Consider the following 13,448-nt stretch of genomic DNA (forward strand, 5'->3'; position numbering starts at 1 on the left):
GCATTACACATGCATTTTCAGTCAGGCACAGGATGGGTTACAAGTTTCTTGCTTTAATGCAAACGAGCACACACCCTCAGACAGCACTGCTGAGGTTTTTTACTAGCTCCCCACGCTCCCCAAGCAGGGTCTTGCCCTCTCTCGGGGGTCTATCTGAGTCAGAGGTTGTGATTTCCCCCCACAACAATTACCTTTGTCCGACTTCCAACCAACGTTCTGCGGATCGCAGCACTCTATCGGCTTGTCTCCTCCTGTGGCCACAACGTCCTCACCCAGAGGCTCTTTCTGCATCACTGAAGAGAACGGAGATCTTTTCCCCATCCATTCTTTGTTCCCCATCCTTCCCAAGGCTGACTCCCTGGATGAGAGGTCCCTTAATTTGTCACTTCTAACAGCTTTAGAGAGTCAGCTTGGCCTAACCTTTGTGCGCAGGTGTGTTTAACGTAGAGCTAAACACCAAATCAGAGCGTGGTAACTGGGGAGCTCAGACATCTTGTCCCTTCTATGGCAAAAGTCTTTCAACAGATAAAGGTGAAGGCCTTTTGCTGAGCCAGCCACCTTCCCTTACTCTGTCATAAATGTGTATGTAATGGTATCTATACCTCATCCCCAGCCCCAGCCTTGTATGTCCCTGCATGTCCATGTGCCCCCCCCCGCCCTGTGTGCATCCCCCCAGACCCATATGTCCCCCCCATTCCCATGTGCTCCCCCAGCCCTGTGTGTCCCTGCACCCCTGTGTGCCTCCTAGCCCTGTGTGCATCCCCTCAGCCCCATATGCCCCCCCAGCCCTGTGTTTCCCCTGTCAGCCCCATGTGTCCCTGCACCTCCATGTGCCCCCCCAGGTCCTATGTGTCCCCCCAGCACTGTGTGCATCTCTCCTCACCCCATGTGCCCTTTCAGCCCCATGCGCCCTCCCAGCCCCATGTGTCCCCCACCAGCCGTGTGTCCCTGCACGCCCTGTGTGCGCACCAGCCCATGTGTATCCCTCCCAGCCCCTGTATGCTCTCCCCTCCGTGTCCCGTCCCGTCCCCCCCCCCATCCCTGCATACACCCCCAGCTCTTGGCTGCACTCTCCTGGTCGGTTCTGCATCACCCCAAAGGAAAGCAGGAGCTGCCAGGAGGGCACGGTGAGGGGCACCACAGTAAAACCAGCACATGGCTGAGGCATGGGGCAGGAGCTGCTGTTCCGCCTCCACTGAGCTGGACCCGGCTGCTGGAACACATTCGACGGGCTAACAACTGTGGAGAAATGGCGAGAGCATCGGAAGCAGCGCAATGTTATTGGGAAACTGTGACAGGTGGACAGTGGGTGGTTTATACCAGCGCCGGGGCTGCTTCACCCTGAGCCTGTTTGTTTCTAAAATGATGTATGTGTAGGTCTTCTTCAAGATGACCTTCAAGATGACGGGATGGGGTGGCAGGAGGGACCGACCTGTCTTGCCGCAGCAGTATGTACCCGAGGGGCCACACAGTTTCTCTCCCAGACTTTTGATCTTCGCAATGGAACAAGGTATTTGTGTGTCAGGACAGTGGCAGCCCCCCTCCTCCCCCAGCCCAGCCCTGTGCTCTCAGCCGCACCACAGTACTGCATCAACACGGCACAGTGAGCTCTGGCTCCTCTCCCTCGTCCGATCTTTTAACAATTGATAGCAGCTTTATTTTCCACATCACTCACGGCACGGCTAAAGGCATGCACTACTCGTGCCAAGCAGGTTTGCACAGCAAGGATGCGAGTGTCTCTAAGCAAGGCGTGTTCACAGCTTGTACAGTCGGACAGCAATCCCTCTGCAGCGGCACTCCTCCATCTTCACCAGGAGTCAGGGTTCACCTCCAAACCGGAGGAGTTTGGCCCCTTCCAGCCCACGGGACTCAGCGGCGGGTCCCATTCTCCCTGCTGGGGATCAGGTTTTCCTGCCTGCAGAGAGAACGGGCTCCGCGCCGCTTCCGACGAGATGCTCTGACACAACAGGAGCCGGTAGCCGGGGAGCTGCCGCCAACATGTGCAGCCACCAGGGGAGATGCGGGGGGCAGTTGGCTGTGAGGAAGGTGATGGCAGCTTCTCTTCTGCCTGCCCCAGTGCTTTGTCAGGGCACGGGCAGGAAGCTGAAGCAGTCTGTGCCCCTGGACATCCCACTGGGCTACAGGACAGGTGACGCGCACACCACTTCTGCTTGCAGGTCTCGTGTTATTTTCTCTGGCCAAATGCAGACAGCAAGGCGCTGGAGAGTGTAAGCAGGTAGAGAAAAAAAGACAATGGGTTTCCTTCCTGCACTGGTGCCATGTGCAGGGCTGCCTGCCCAGCGTGCCAAAAGCCATCCCCACTGGAATCTCGCTCACTGTGGGGCCAGAGCTCTGTGAGTCTGCAGCAGAGCACTGCAGGCAGGATGTGTCCCTAAAGTGGGCTGCAAGGAGGGGTGACAACTGGAGATGGTCCCCCGCCTACAGGACTGTGCTGACTTAGCCCTGCTGCCTCCTGGCACAGCCAAAGTCACAGCTTCAGAAATATAACTTAAAATGATCAGGTCATCGAGCCTCAAAGAGCCTCTGAGCCCTTTTCCAAGTGGCTCTTCAGGTGTGATTTAATTGCAATGTGAACAAAGATGCTGAGGATGCATAAACCATCTGCCCAGCTCACTGGCCTTGGTCTCAGGCTGACCCAAGCAGGGGTCCCTGCCCACCCATGGCTCTGCTCCTAACCTGCTTGAAGGACCCTGGCGTCCAGACGAGCTTGTACACCATGTAGAAGGGGATGCAGATGAAGGACGATGCTCCTATGAGGTACCCCACCAAGATACTCCACTCAGGGTACTGATAGTCAAAGAGTGTCAGAGGTGGCTGGTCCAGGAGGGAGCTGATAACTATGAACTGTATCGAATGAAGTGGAGCCTGTTAGGGAAGGATGCTCATGGGGCCAGACCGTGGCAGGACATGCCCTGCTGCTGCTCACAAGCAGGCACAGGGCAATAGTAGGGCCATACAGCCCACAAAACCCACGTGCACATGACATGGGTGCCAGGAAAGCTCTTCCATTATGGCCAAGCATAGCCAGCAGACCAGACCCATTGGCTCCCCATGGAGAGCATATCAGCTGTGACATCTCCACAGCCCCGGCACTGATGCCAGCTCATCCCATAGGTTAACAACATCCACGTCCCACTGCCACTGCTGCTTTCCCAACCATGAAAGGTCAGTGTGGACATTGCAGTGACATTTCCCAGACTGCTGCCTCTCACTAGGTGTGGGCTAGAAGGTCTTCGTCTAACAAACCCACTGAGACAGTGGCTTGCAAAGGCTGCACGTCCCCATGCTGAAATGAAATCATCTGCTGTCTGCTTTGATGATAATACTTCTCTCTTAATAACCAGGGCAAAGCGCTTGGAGCTGTAATTAATCCTCACAAGGCCTCTTCTCCTGGAGATCCGTCGAGATTAGACCCCTCTGCCTCTTGCAAACGGCAGCCTTTGAAGTGCCGGGGGAGCTGGCATTTCAAAGGGGATGGATCCAGCCTGGTGCACAGTGCCACAGTGCTGTCAAGAGATGTACCTATGCCTGGCCATGCCAGTGCAAGCGTGGGACACTGCCGACCAGGAGGATAAAACAAGGCTGCACTTGCATCCATGTGAGCACCCAGCTGCTGGCTCCCAGCTTTGCCCCGGAGCTGCAGAAGAGGCTAGAAAATCTACTTCCAGATCCCTTTCGTGGTGAAACCCTCTGTCCCAGGGGCTGTGGGCAGCTTGTCATTGCCTGTGGCCGGAGGAGCAGTACGGGGAGCCGGCAGGGCAGGCTGGCACAAGGTCCTACAACCTCGGCCAGGACCCCGGTCTACCCTCCCAGCAGCTTGTTCACCTCATGTGAGCAAGAGGGGAGTAACCAGCACCGTGGCTGCCCAGGGAGCTGGGCAGCAGCAGCAGCCAGTGAGGGAAGAGCAGCTCCTCTGCAGGGCACTCGGGGGGAGGCTGGCATCTGTCTTTAATCTGGGCTGTAATACTCACCGCTAACAAGGCAGGGCTGATGGCGACCCAGCACACCTTCCAGAACATCCCTGGCATGAAGCCCAGCATGGCTTTCACATCGTGGGAGAACCTCTGTATCCCTGTCAGCGGAGAGAGCTGTCATGGCCCCAGAGACCCGCGGAGGATGTGGGTACAGGGAGATTTATGGCTACATGGCCACAACACCCTCTGTGGCCCATCCCAGCCTTGCCAGGAGTCACACGCTTCTGCCCCTGAATGCCCTGGCATATACTCATGAGCATAAGGTTAAACACCCACGCAGGTACCTGCAGGATGATTTTTATGAAACAGGCAGTTTCTTACCATAAAACCAGGAGACAGCTATTGTTTCCAGTAGCACCACTGCCAGGATTGAGCAGCCAGCACCAAACTCCTCCAGCAGCTTCACCACGTAGGCTCCCCCCTGGAACAGCACAAGAGAGGAGAGGGAAGCTGCAGACCTTGCAGGAATGCGAGGCAGGTTTTTGGCACTGGCAGTTGTTGGAGATATAAGCAGATGTGTGGTGGGGATGGGAGCGGAGTAGTGCCCGGTACTCACGTAGGTGAGGGTGCTCAGGGAGCCCAGGAAACAGACTGTGATGAGGCCGAGGACAAAGAGCTCCCGTCGCCCAGCCAGGACCTGGGGGTACTCATCCATCACAGCTGTGATGACGGCCTCCAAGCCCCCAAACTGCAAAGGAAATACAGCGTGGGGTGGAAAAATGAGACATGGGGATGGTTCTGCTCCCCCCATAGCCCCCTCTGCCTGTGAGCAGAGTGGGGACATCCCATCCCCTCCCTCCCTCCCTGCGCTAGCCATGCTCAGAGGGCTTGGCAGGCAGCCCTCCTTCCCGAGGCCATAGCTCCCCTTGTCACCCCACTATTAGCCATCAGACACAGACATCCCCAGTAACTGCTGGGGACACAGCCCCAGGCTCCACTGAGGTGCCTACCGTGCTGTCCAGCCCCAGCGTTATCATCATCAGGAAGAATATGATGGCGAAGAAGGTGGATCCCACCATGTTGGCGATTGCTTCAGGGTAGGTGATAAAGAGGAGGCTTGGTCCTAGGAGAGTACACTGGTTTGGTTTGCCATTCCCTGCTCTGGCACAGCTCTGGGCACTGGGGAATGCTCTTGGGGAAGATGCCCCAAAGCCAGAGTGGCTGTGCCTGGTCCCAGCTGTGATACAGGGGCTGGACACCTCGCTGCTCTCCGCCCCTGGGAATGGCTCCTGGACACAAGCCCCCATGCCCCAGCAGACCTCAGGGCTGGCCATCACCCCGGCCTCCCTCGGTCATGATGGGCTAGGGGGGGCTAGGGCAGCTGGGCACCACAGGCTGGGACTGGGCAGTTGCACTGGAGGGGGGCGAACCTTTATCTCTCGCGACATCCTCCACTTCCACATCCCTCATCTCAGCCATGTAGCCCAGCACAGTGAAGATGACAAAGCCTGAGAGGAAGCTGGTGAGGCAGTTCACTGCACTGGTGACGAGTGCGTCCCTGGAATGCCGAAAGCAGAGACATGTCCTGCAGCAGAATTCCCCCTCCAGCTCAGCTCTCACCCTGGTTCAGCTGCCCTGGTTGCCCGCACCCTTGCCAGTTCCCTCTCCTGGCCCTGCACACCAAAACCGCCAGTAAAATGGGGAAAGATGCTCAGCACATGGCTATGCGGCACAGGAGCTATCGGGATGTGGCTCCACTGCAGCCATGCTTGGTGTAGCCCCCATGCCCGCAGGCTGCAGCCCCCATGCCCAGCACAGCCCCTGTGCCCACAGGGACCCATGGCTGTGGGAGCTCACCGGTAGCAGTTGTTGTGGAAATGGTTGTAACTGGCCAGAGCAAGAAGTACACCAAATCCAGGGCCCAAGGAGAAGAAAATCTGTGCAGCAGCATCAACCCAAACCTGGCATGAGAAGCAACAGGCAGGCTGGAGAATGGGCAGGGCAGGGGTTCCCTGGGGCAAGGATGGGGCTGGGAGGTGCCCCACAGTGTGCCCACCCCATGGCACAGAGATGGGGTCTGTGCTGGCACATGCTGCCAGACCTCCTCTCTTGCCTGCCCCATCCCCCCTTGAGAGGTCCCTGGAGCATGGGACCTGCTGCAGGATGGAGGGAGCTTGTTTCCACCCTCACATCCTGCAGCCAGAATTAAGCAACAGCATCTGTGTTTGCCCATGCCCAGTGTGGGGACAAAGTCAAGGGGAGCCCCAAGACCCCCATTCCCACCCCTGCCTGGGCAGGTTCAGTGCTGGCAGCATGGTCTTTATTACCTTTAATGAGAATTCTCAAGTGCTGCCTGGTAATTACCCACAGAAAGCCTATTGTCAGGCCAGGGTGAGAACATGGCACAAACAAAACCCAGCAGCAATGAGATGGGTGATTCAATTATAGATTTACATTTCCAAGAGCCTGTCTGGGATGTCTTGTTTCTGCAGGAACTAGGGCCCCATCGCCCTGCAGCACTTTGACAGGGCCAGACCTGGGCAGGGGGGTGTGTGTGTCCTGGGGAGGGGGTCTGGGTGCTGCCACCCCCACACTGGGAGGCAGCCAGTGCCAGGGTGGTGTGTCCCACCGCACACTCACCGCGGTGCTCAGGAGCTTGCTCCAGTCCGGGCGCAGGTAGAAGACAACTCCCCTCCAGGCGCCGGGCAGGGTGGCCCCCCGGACCAGAAGCATGAGCAGGACAATGTAGGGCAGCGTGGCTGTCACCCACACCACCTGGAGAGAGGCAGCTGTCAGCCCGCAGCACCGGCAAAGCTGCTGCACCAAGAGCTCAAACCCACTGGTCGGGCATGGCCAGCTCACTTGTGGCTGCCTGGGGTGGCTCAGGGGGGGTGGAGGCAATATCCTGTGTTTAAGCAGCCAGGTGAGCTGCAAGACCCCACCAAGGCTCGGTCCCTCCTGCCATAGAGGGGAAGCGGCATGCCAGGCTGCGAGCCTCTCCATGCTGGGGGCTCCGGCATGTCTGTGCCCGGGCAGGGCTGGCGCCAGAGCCCTCTTTCTTACCTTCCCAGAGGTTTTCACCCCTTTCCAGAGGCTGAAGTACACAATCGTGAAGATGAGGAAGAGGCAGAGGAGCAGCTGCCAGTGGATCCCCCCCACGTCGTACAGACCCCCAGACTTCTGGATCTCCAGGACTTTCCTCCTGCAGGCAGGGATCCCCACGGCCGGGGAGGGGTCTCAGGCCAGCGTGGTGCTGCTGGCTCTGCCCTTGCAGGCAGCCAGGGAGCTGGGTCAGCTCTGAGCAGGCAGTCCCATGCTTACCTCTCCCCAGCACACCAAGAACAGGGACAGCTCCCCAAGAGCGTCCCCCTGTGAAAGCCTGCACCCAGGCACCCCGGTCCTGCTCCCCATGCAGCAGACCCAAGTGCCTCCATGGCGATGTGCACCAGCTTAAACACATCATCCACGTATGTGCACTTACATATAAAACTCCTCAGCAGGGGACCTGGAGAAGTTGGTCCAGGTCACGTTGCTCCTCCCAAAGTAGTTGGTGCAGTTGGGTGTGTTCCAGGGGTTGTCGCAGCTTGCCCAGGGCAGCGTGCCCGAGAAGGACGAACAGAAGTAGTAGAGAGCCCAGGCGATGATGGTGTTGTAGTAGAAGGAGACGTACAGGCCAATGATGCAAATGGCGAAGCCGATGCCTGGCGAAAGAGGGGGACAGACTCAGCAGACCATGCTGGTCCAGCCCTCTTGCTGCCCCCCGGGACGTGGCTGTGGGGACCTGCACTGCCTGCACGGCCCCGCTCACCAACACCACGGGTCCCCAGGTGTGCAGCAGTGGCCCTTACCTTTAAAGATGGGGCAGATGCGCTTCCAGATGGGGATGGCACCCATCCTGTGGAACTGCCCCAGGGCCAGCTCCATGTAGAAGAGGGGCACCCCTCCAAAAACAGCCATCAGTGTGTATGGGATGAGAAAGGCTCCTGTGGGACAAGGAGCAGAGCGGCTGTGAGCACTGCAGTCCCATGCAGCACAGGCAGGCTGCAGGTGGAGGTCCACTACAGCTGTCCCTCCCAGTGCTGCGGGGATGTGTCCCAGAGCAACATGTTTGGGTTTGGTTGTGTGTTTGCAAGATGCTTCGCAAATTATCTCCTCAGAGGGGCTCACAGACATGAGGACCCCACTTGGTGCCCCAGCTTCCTGGGCTGCTGCATCAGTCCCTGCTGGCATCCCAGCCTTCGTGGGAAGGGATCGTTTGGCTGGGATGGTACAAAGATCAATACAAACCATCAGGGTGCAGGAGATGGGGCACGAAGCACCTCTCAGATCTAGAAGGGTTTTGGAGAAAATCCTGCTGAATATGCACAGCGGCCCCAAGACACAAATAATTAACACTGTAATCTGCATTATTCATAACAATGTCATCTTTACCAGGACTATGCTTGTACCCCATGGAGGTTTTGGAACTGGAGTTGCTCTCTGCACTCATCAGAACAGCCTTGCTGGGATTAGTTCGTTTAACCCCCATGGCTCCTCTCTCTGAGAGCCCTACATGTGCTGGGGCAGGCGTGCGGGATGGCATCCCCAGCATCCTCCCACAGCCCCCCATTTGCCTGACAAGGCTGCTGGCCCAGAGGTGCTACGTTCCTGTTAACAGGACTGCCTTGAGGATTTCTCTTCTAGGAGCAGCTCCAGCTGATGAGTGAGCCCACCATCAGCCTGGATCAGCGCTCCTGCTTGTGTGGCTCATGGCTGTGCTTTCCAAGAGCTGCGATGGGAACTCCTCACCTCCTGTGTGCATGGGGCTGGAGAGGAAACCATCTGCCTGAACCACATCAGTGAAGAGTGGCTAAAGTTTGCTCCTGGTCCCACAGGAGTAAATCGCAAATAACTGTGCTTCAGTGTGGGCACCTGGGATCCACAGTTTAGCCTTGAGTACGGTACTAATTATCTCTTCCTCATTTTCCCAAGCAGTAGAGGACGTTACCCAAATGCCAACTTTGGCAATTAAATCCACTGTGCTTTTGCGAACAGCACGAAATTTTCATTCCTCATTTTTAATTTCCATGCAAGAGGTTTTTCTGCTCTGCTCTATTTAAAGCAATGTATTTAAGCGTCTTTTACTCAAGGTTTTCTCCTTCATACAGCTTTTGTATCTTAACTTTCTGTTGATCACTCACAGGATTGAACACCCTGAGCCCTGTGTGGCACTGAGCTGCACGTCCCGGGGAGCCAGGATTGCTCCGCAGGGTCCGGCACTGCTGGCTGCATGGCTGGGATCTGCGGCAGGCAGATGGGATGCTTGTGAGGGTTATTTTAAATAATCAGAAAGGGTTTTCACAAAGTCACAAGATCATGAAGTGTATGAACCTCCCACCCCAAATTTACGGATTCTTAATCCTTTCATGCAGTTTGGACCACGCTAGTTTTGTCTTTGTGATCCCAGAGCTGCTAATGCACTTCTAACTACACCAGGGAAGGAGTGAATGATGCCGGGGAAGGAGCAGGTGGAGGAGGATTTCAAATGAAGAAAGACACAAAACAGAAAAGAGACAAATGTCAGGAGAAGTTGGGTTGGTCTCTAAACTGCCCTGTCTGGAGAGGAGCAGCTAGAGACAAAGAAAGAAAAGAAAAAACAATTTTTTCAGCATTGGAAAGATGGAAACCAGGTTTCTTTTCTCCGAAAGAAGACTTAAATAACCCTAGTGTGTCCTTACCCCCTCCGTTTTGGTAGCAGATGTAAGGGAACCGCCAGACGTTGCCCAGATCAACAGCAAATCCGATGACCGAGAGGAGGAAATCCATTTTCTTGCTCCACTTGTCCCTGGGGTGGGTTCGGAGCCCCAGGGGTGTGGGGCCAGCCAGGGGACCTGGGGCCATGCCCTGCTGGGGAGGGCTGGTGGCAGGTGCTGGGCAGGGCTGCTCTGCCATCCTGCTGCCCTGGAAAATCCTGCAGAATTCAAGCTGAGTAACTTGGGGCCGTGAAGGATTTTTCTGTTGCTGATGACAGATCCAAGGAGGGGAGGGTCAGGCTGATGCTTCCCCACCTCCCACTGGAAACCCACAGCACTGAGAACAGCCGGCGGAGAAACCCATCCTCTGATCAAAGGCAGGAGGGGGGAGAGCAGTTTTCTCAGCACAGGGCTGAGGCGTGGGGACCAGCCTCACTGCACAGCTTTCTGTCCCCTCTGCTCCCTGGGTCTGCACCCGGGCAGCTGCATGTTGAGGCTGGGGTGGAGTGGGTGAAATGGAACCGTATTTGCACACAGAGGTGGTACTCCATCCTCCCGACAAAGAGTTCTTTCTTTTTCCTTGGTGTATTTTGCAATTACTGCTCTGCGAACGGTGACCCACCAAAGGGGGTGGCTGCTCATTCTTGCAAAGGATGCTCTGCGGAGTGAGCGGTGCCTGGAAATCTCCACTGGCCAGGAGGCAAACGCCAGGCATGAACTTGACTGGTGCTCGCCGTGAGCCCACTGGCCTCTCGTGGGCTGGGGCCATCTCAGTGTTCTGCCAGAAGCCAGCACAACTCAACAGAGCCACCCAGTTTAAGTAATCTTGCATCACCCTATCTGTCCTCATGGACTTGCTGGGTCTTTCATAGCACAGGGGTGAGAGCGGTTGCAAATAAGCCTCTTGAAAGTGAAATAATTTTTGCAGCTCAGATATGATCAGGGAGGGAATGGCAGTGTACCATTGATCTCTCCAGCTGGACAATTTAACAGCAAGTTTCATTGCAAATGAAATGTGCCTGTGGCAGGCTCACATCCAGGCCAGGTCCCTGCATCTTGCCCTGGGCCATGACACAGGGACCAGTTCAGAGCGAGCCCTTGTCTGGGGCCACCGAGTGCTGCCAGGGCTCCAGGGTGCTCCAGCACCGGCTTTTGCAGGCACCCTCATCTGTAATTAAAGGAAACTACAGAAGAGATCAAACCAGGAACTGCGGTTCTTAGGGCCATGGTTAGCAGGTTGCTGTGACGACGTGACGCAGCTGCTGGGTGTCTGCCACTGGACACTGTTAATCCTTCAGGCACACGCACGGAGACCTGTTAGAAATGTCCAGTTAAAAACACTTATTTTGTTTTTTTTTTGGTGTATTTGGCCCTGGCTGTCCAGGCTGTCAGATTGGAGCCACTCGGGGTTGATGCCGGTCCCTGGTGCTGATGTCCTGGTGCTCTGGCTGGCTGTGGCAATGCATGCAGGACAGGCTGTGCCTGGTGGGTTTAGCCCAGGCATGGTAGCACAGCCACCGCGGGGCAGGGACACAGCTGAGGACACCAACCCACCGGCTCCTCACCTGCACTGCACGAGCATGAGAGCCCTGGCAACAGGATATTTGTGTCTTAACCAGCTACGCCTCCTTGCCCTCCTGCATTTGCCTGCCCCCCTCCCCCCCAGCACTGTGTGCCCCAGGTGTTCCCTGGCCAGGTGTGGGGATCACAGCAACGGACAGCTGAACTGGAGTGCCCAGCCCCAAGCTGCCCCCTCCCAGTGATGGGTAGTGGATCTGCTCCTGCCACCCACCTGCTGCCGGTCCCTGCACAGGCTGCGCTCAGCGTGGCTTCTCATTCTCTGCTTGTGGAACATGAAATTATTGTTCCTTTTAACACCTCTCCTCTGAAAATGCAACAATTTTCTGCATGGGTTTATGAGGACCAACTGGTATCAGCTCTCTGCACTGGCTTTTCTCCGAGTGAAGGGGTTTAGTTGGAGTGTGTCAGGGTGGTCCCAAGCAGGGTGGTCCCTGCGCTGGGTGGGGAGTGAGTGGAGACTGGGGGTGTCCCACCACAGCCAGGCAGAGCCCCTGCTCCGTGAGTCCCCATGCACGTGGCCCTGCCAGGCTTTGCCGGTGTGGCTCTCCCGCAAGCCAAGGCCTGGCACACAGGTGAGGGACAATTAATCTCCTGCAGATTTGTACAGGATTTGTGTCACTCCTGGGACTTTACAAAGCCCTGAATTTCAGTTGCAGTCCTTGCAATATGGGTATGGGCGCAGCTGTCGGGAATTAAAGACAAGGCTGTACTCAGCTGCTGGGGCTGTGGGGGGCTGGCAGTGGGGCTGCAGCTGGCCCTTGAAGGGCTGAAGGTTTGAAATCCCGGCTGCTGGTGCAACCTGTCTGAGAAGTGTGCTGGGGGGAGCAAGGTTTAATCCCCCTGACCAAAGACCATCTTAAGGGCATAAAAGACAGAACAGAGACAGTTGGCGCCATAGCAACCATGAAAAAATGATAGCTCTTTCTCTGTAGCTGACCCTTTTTCAGGTAGTTTACTTGCAACAGCTCGGTGTGTCAAGTATGGAGACCCTGCTGCTATGCCAGTCCTGCTCCCTGCTTGGGAAGCCTCAGCAGATGGGCTCGGAGTTACCCCCAGCCTGAACAGAATGAGCTGGCCATGCTGGCAGGGGGTGAGAGGTGGTCTGCAGTGGTCTGTGGGGAGCAGGTCCCGCCACAGCATCCCTCAGTGCAGGGTGTCAGGCTGAGATCATTTCCCAGATGTAAAGCAGCAGCTGTTCAAACACCAGCATCTTTTTAAAACCAAGCTACTTGCTCTCCTGAAGACTCTTTTTTTTCTCCACATTGATCTTTTAGATTATATGAGGTGGCTTTGTACTCTGCACCTTGGGCAGAGCTGGGCATGCAGGACTGGCACTAGCCAGGCACAGCTATAACTATTTCCACAGCTCCAAGCCAGAGCTGCATGGTGGTTTTGCAGTGCCGGGACGTGCAGCCTGCACGTTGCTGTCTGAAAGCTCCCTACTCCCTGCCAGTATCAGTTTCCCAGCACACAGATGCTGCTCTGCTCCAGCTGAGCCGATGTGCCACCCCGTCGGTTTGATGCCACTGCTGCCATTCCAGCAGCCTCCATCCCTGACAGATCCCACCCCCGGGGTCCTCGCTGGTGAATGAGCTGTGAATGCACCCAGCGCTTCCATCCCGCTCCTCCAGCTCCCACCTTCTCCTTGGGCACCTGATCACCCACCCATGCCTACTGCCTCTCTACACAAACCCGCTCATGCGGCTGCCTCTTCTCCAGCATTGTGTCAAGGCTGCCGCTGTCAAGTCAATGAGAAGAGAGCTTTGAAATCTCAATTTTTTTTAGAAGCTGCAAGCTGGATAAACTGTTGCAGGTTCTCAGGGCTGCTGGAGATGGGAGGAGGGCAGAGGGAGAGGTGTCTTTGGGAGATGGTCTTCATTGTGAGGAGTTGTGCTCCCCAGACTCAGATCCGGTGTTTTGGGGCCCTGCAAGCGCCAGCCTTCCAGTGTGATCCCAGCTCTGCAACCTGCTGGAGAGACAAGTTTTCCCCAGAGCTTTGTTTATTCTGGCCCCTGTGTAAGGAACTGTGTGTGGCTCCAGCCTGGCCCATCAGCTGTACTGTGTGAGGCTCAGCGTGCTCACCAGTGACATGCCAGACAGGGGTGTTTTCTGGATAAACCACTATTATTTCGCCAATTGTAGCCAAGTATTTTTGTCCATCATCTGACATTCAATTAGAAACATTTCAGAGAGGATGCTC

At 56.2% G+C, this 13,448-nt stretch overlaps 1 protein-coding gene across 1 annotated transcript; it reads right to left on the reverse strand.

Annotated features, from left to right (window-relative positions):
- Nucleotides 1-712: 712 nt before the first annotated feature.
- Nucleotides 713-9,872, reverse strand: LOC119142371 (sodium-dependent serotonin transporter-like). Its single transcript, XM_037375252.1, has 13 exons — nucleotides 9,653-9,872; nucleotides 7,784-7,918; nucleotides 7,417-7,636; nucleotides 6,999-7,137; nucleotides 6,576-6,710; nucleotides 5,793-5,896; nucleotides 5,366-5,493; nucleotides 4,946-5,058; nucleotides 4,552-4,683; nucleotides 4,317-4,416; nucleotides 3,993-4,093; nucleotides 2,698-2,865; nucleotides 713-2,219 (listed from the first exon to the last, which is right to left on the reverse strand). Exons 1-13 carry the CDS (start codon nucleotides 9,864-9,866, stop codon nucleotides 2,139-2,141), a joined length of 1,770 nt encoding a protein of 589 aa, XP_037231149.1. The 5' UTR covers nucleotides 9,867-9,872; the 3' UTR covers nucleotides 713-2,138.
- Between the last annotated feature and the right edge of the window lie 3,576 nt (nucleotides 9,873-13,448).

Source organism: Falco rusticolus, chromosome 1 (assembly GCF_015220075.1).
Source record: "Falco rusticolus isolate bFalRus1 chromosome 1, bFalRus1.pri, whole genome shotgun sequence".
Lineage (NCBI taxonomy): Eukaryota > Metazoa > Chordata > Aves > Falconiformes > Falconidae > Falco > Falco rusticolus.

Excerpts from the sequence above, each read along its gene's own strand:
- LOC119142371 (XM_037375252.1), bottom strand. The coding sequence starts at position 9,866 with ATGGCAGAGCAGCCCTGCCCAGCACCTGCCACCAGCCCTCCCCAGCAG. Across the intron at positions 5,059-5,365 it reads GGATGTCGCGAGAGATAAAG|GACCAAGCCTCCTCTTTATC; the intron begins GTTCGCCCCCCT and ends GTACTCTCCTAG. Across the intron at positions 4,417-4,551 it reads CCCTGAGCACCCTCACCTAC|GGGGGAGCCTACGTGGTGAA; the intron begins GTGAGTACCGGG and ends GTGCTGTTCCAG.